The 415-nt window shown below is 57.6% G+C and overlaps 1 protein-coding gene across 1 annotated transcript in view; it reads left to right on the plus strand.

Moving 5' to 3' along the window:
* The window catches only part of EMH_0069310 (uncharacterized protein), a gene marked incomplete at both ends in the record, with an annotated part of 1,748 nt that continues 1,333 nt past the window's right edge, over positions 1–415 (plus strand). The window contains one exon of the mRNA XM_013498859.1: positions 1–343. Coding sequence (XP_013354313.1) covers positions 1–343 — 343 coding nt within the window. The remainder of the gene's footprint in view (positions 344–415) is intronic.

Below are 415 nucleotides of genomic sequence, written 5' to 3' on the forward strand. Positions count from 1 at the left end.
ATGGCCTCTCTCATCGGTACCCCAACAGATGGGGCCCTCAGCGAAGAAGAAGATGCTCGATGGGGCCCCCCTGGGGGCCCTGGGGGGGCCCCCCTGGGGGGCCCCCCTGGCCGGGGCCCCCTTGGGGGGGGCCCCCCTGGGGGGAGCCCCCTCACCCAGGGGGGACCTGTACCCGGGGGCCCCATTGGGGGGGGCCCCATAGGGGGGGGCCCCATCGGGGGCCCCGTGGGGGGCCCCATGGGGGGGGCCCCCTTCAAAGCACTAGAAACACAAATAATTTGTGTATCTAAGAGAGAAACAAATAGCGGCAACAGGCTCAGTGCAAAGGAGGCTATTGGGAAAGGTGAGGATATATATATATATATATATATATATATATATATATATATATATATATATATATATATATATATAT

Source organism: Eimeria mitis, genomic scaffold (assembly GCF_000499745.2).
Source record: "Eimeria mitis Houghton genomic scaffold, Emh_scaff3772, whole genome shotgun sequence".
NCBI lineage: Eukaryota > Apicomplexa > Conoidasida > Eucoccidiorida > Eimeriidae > Eimeria > Eimeria mitis.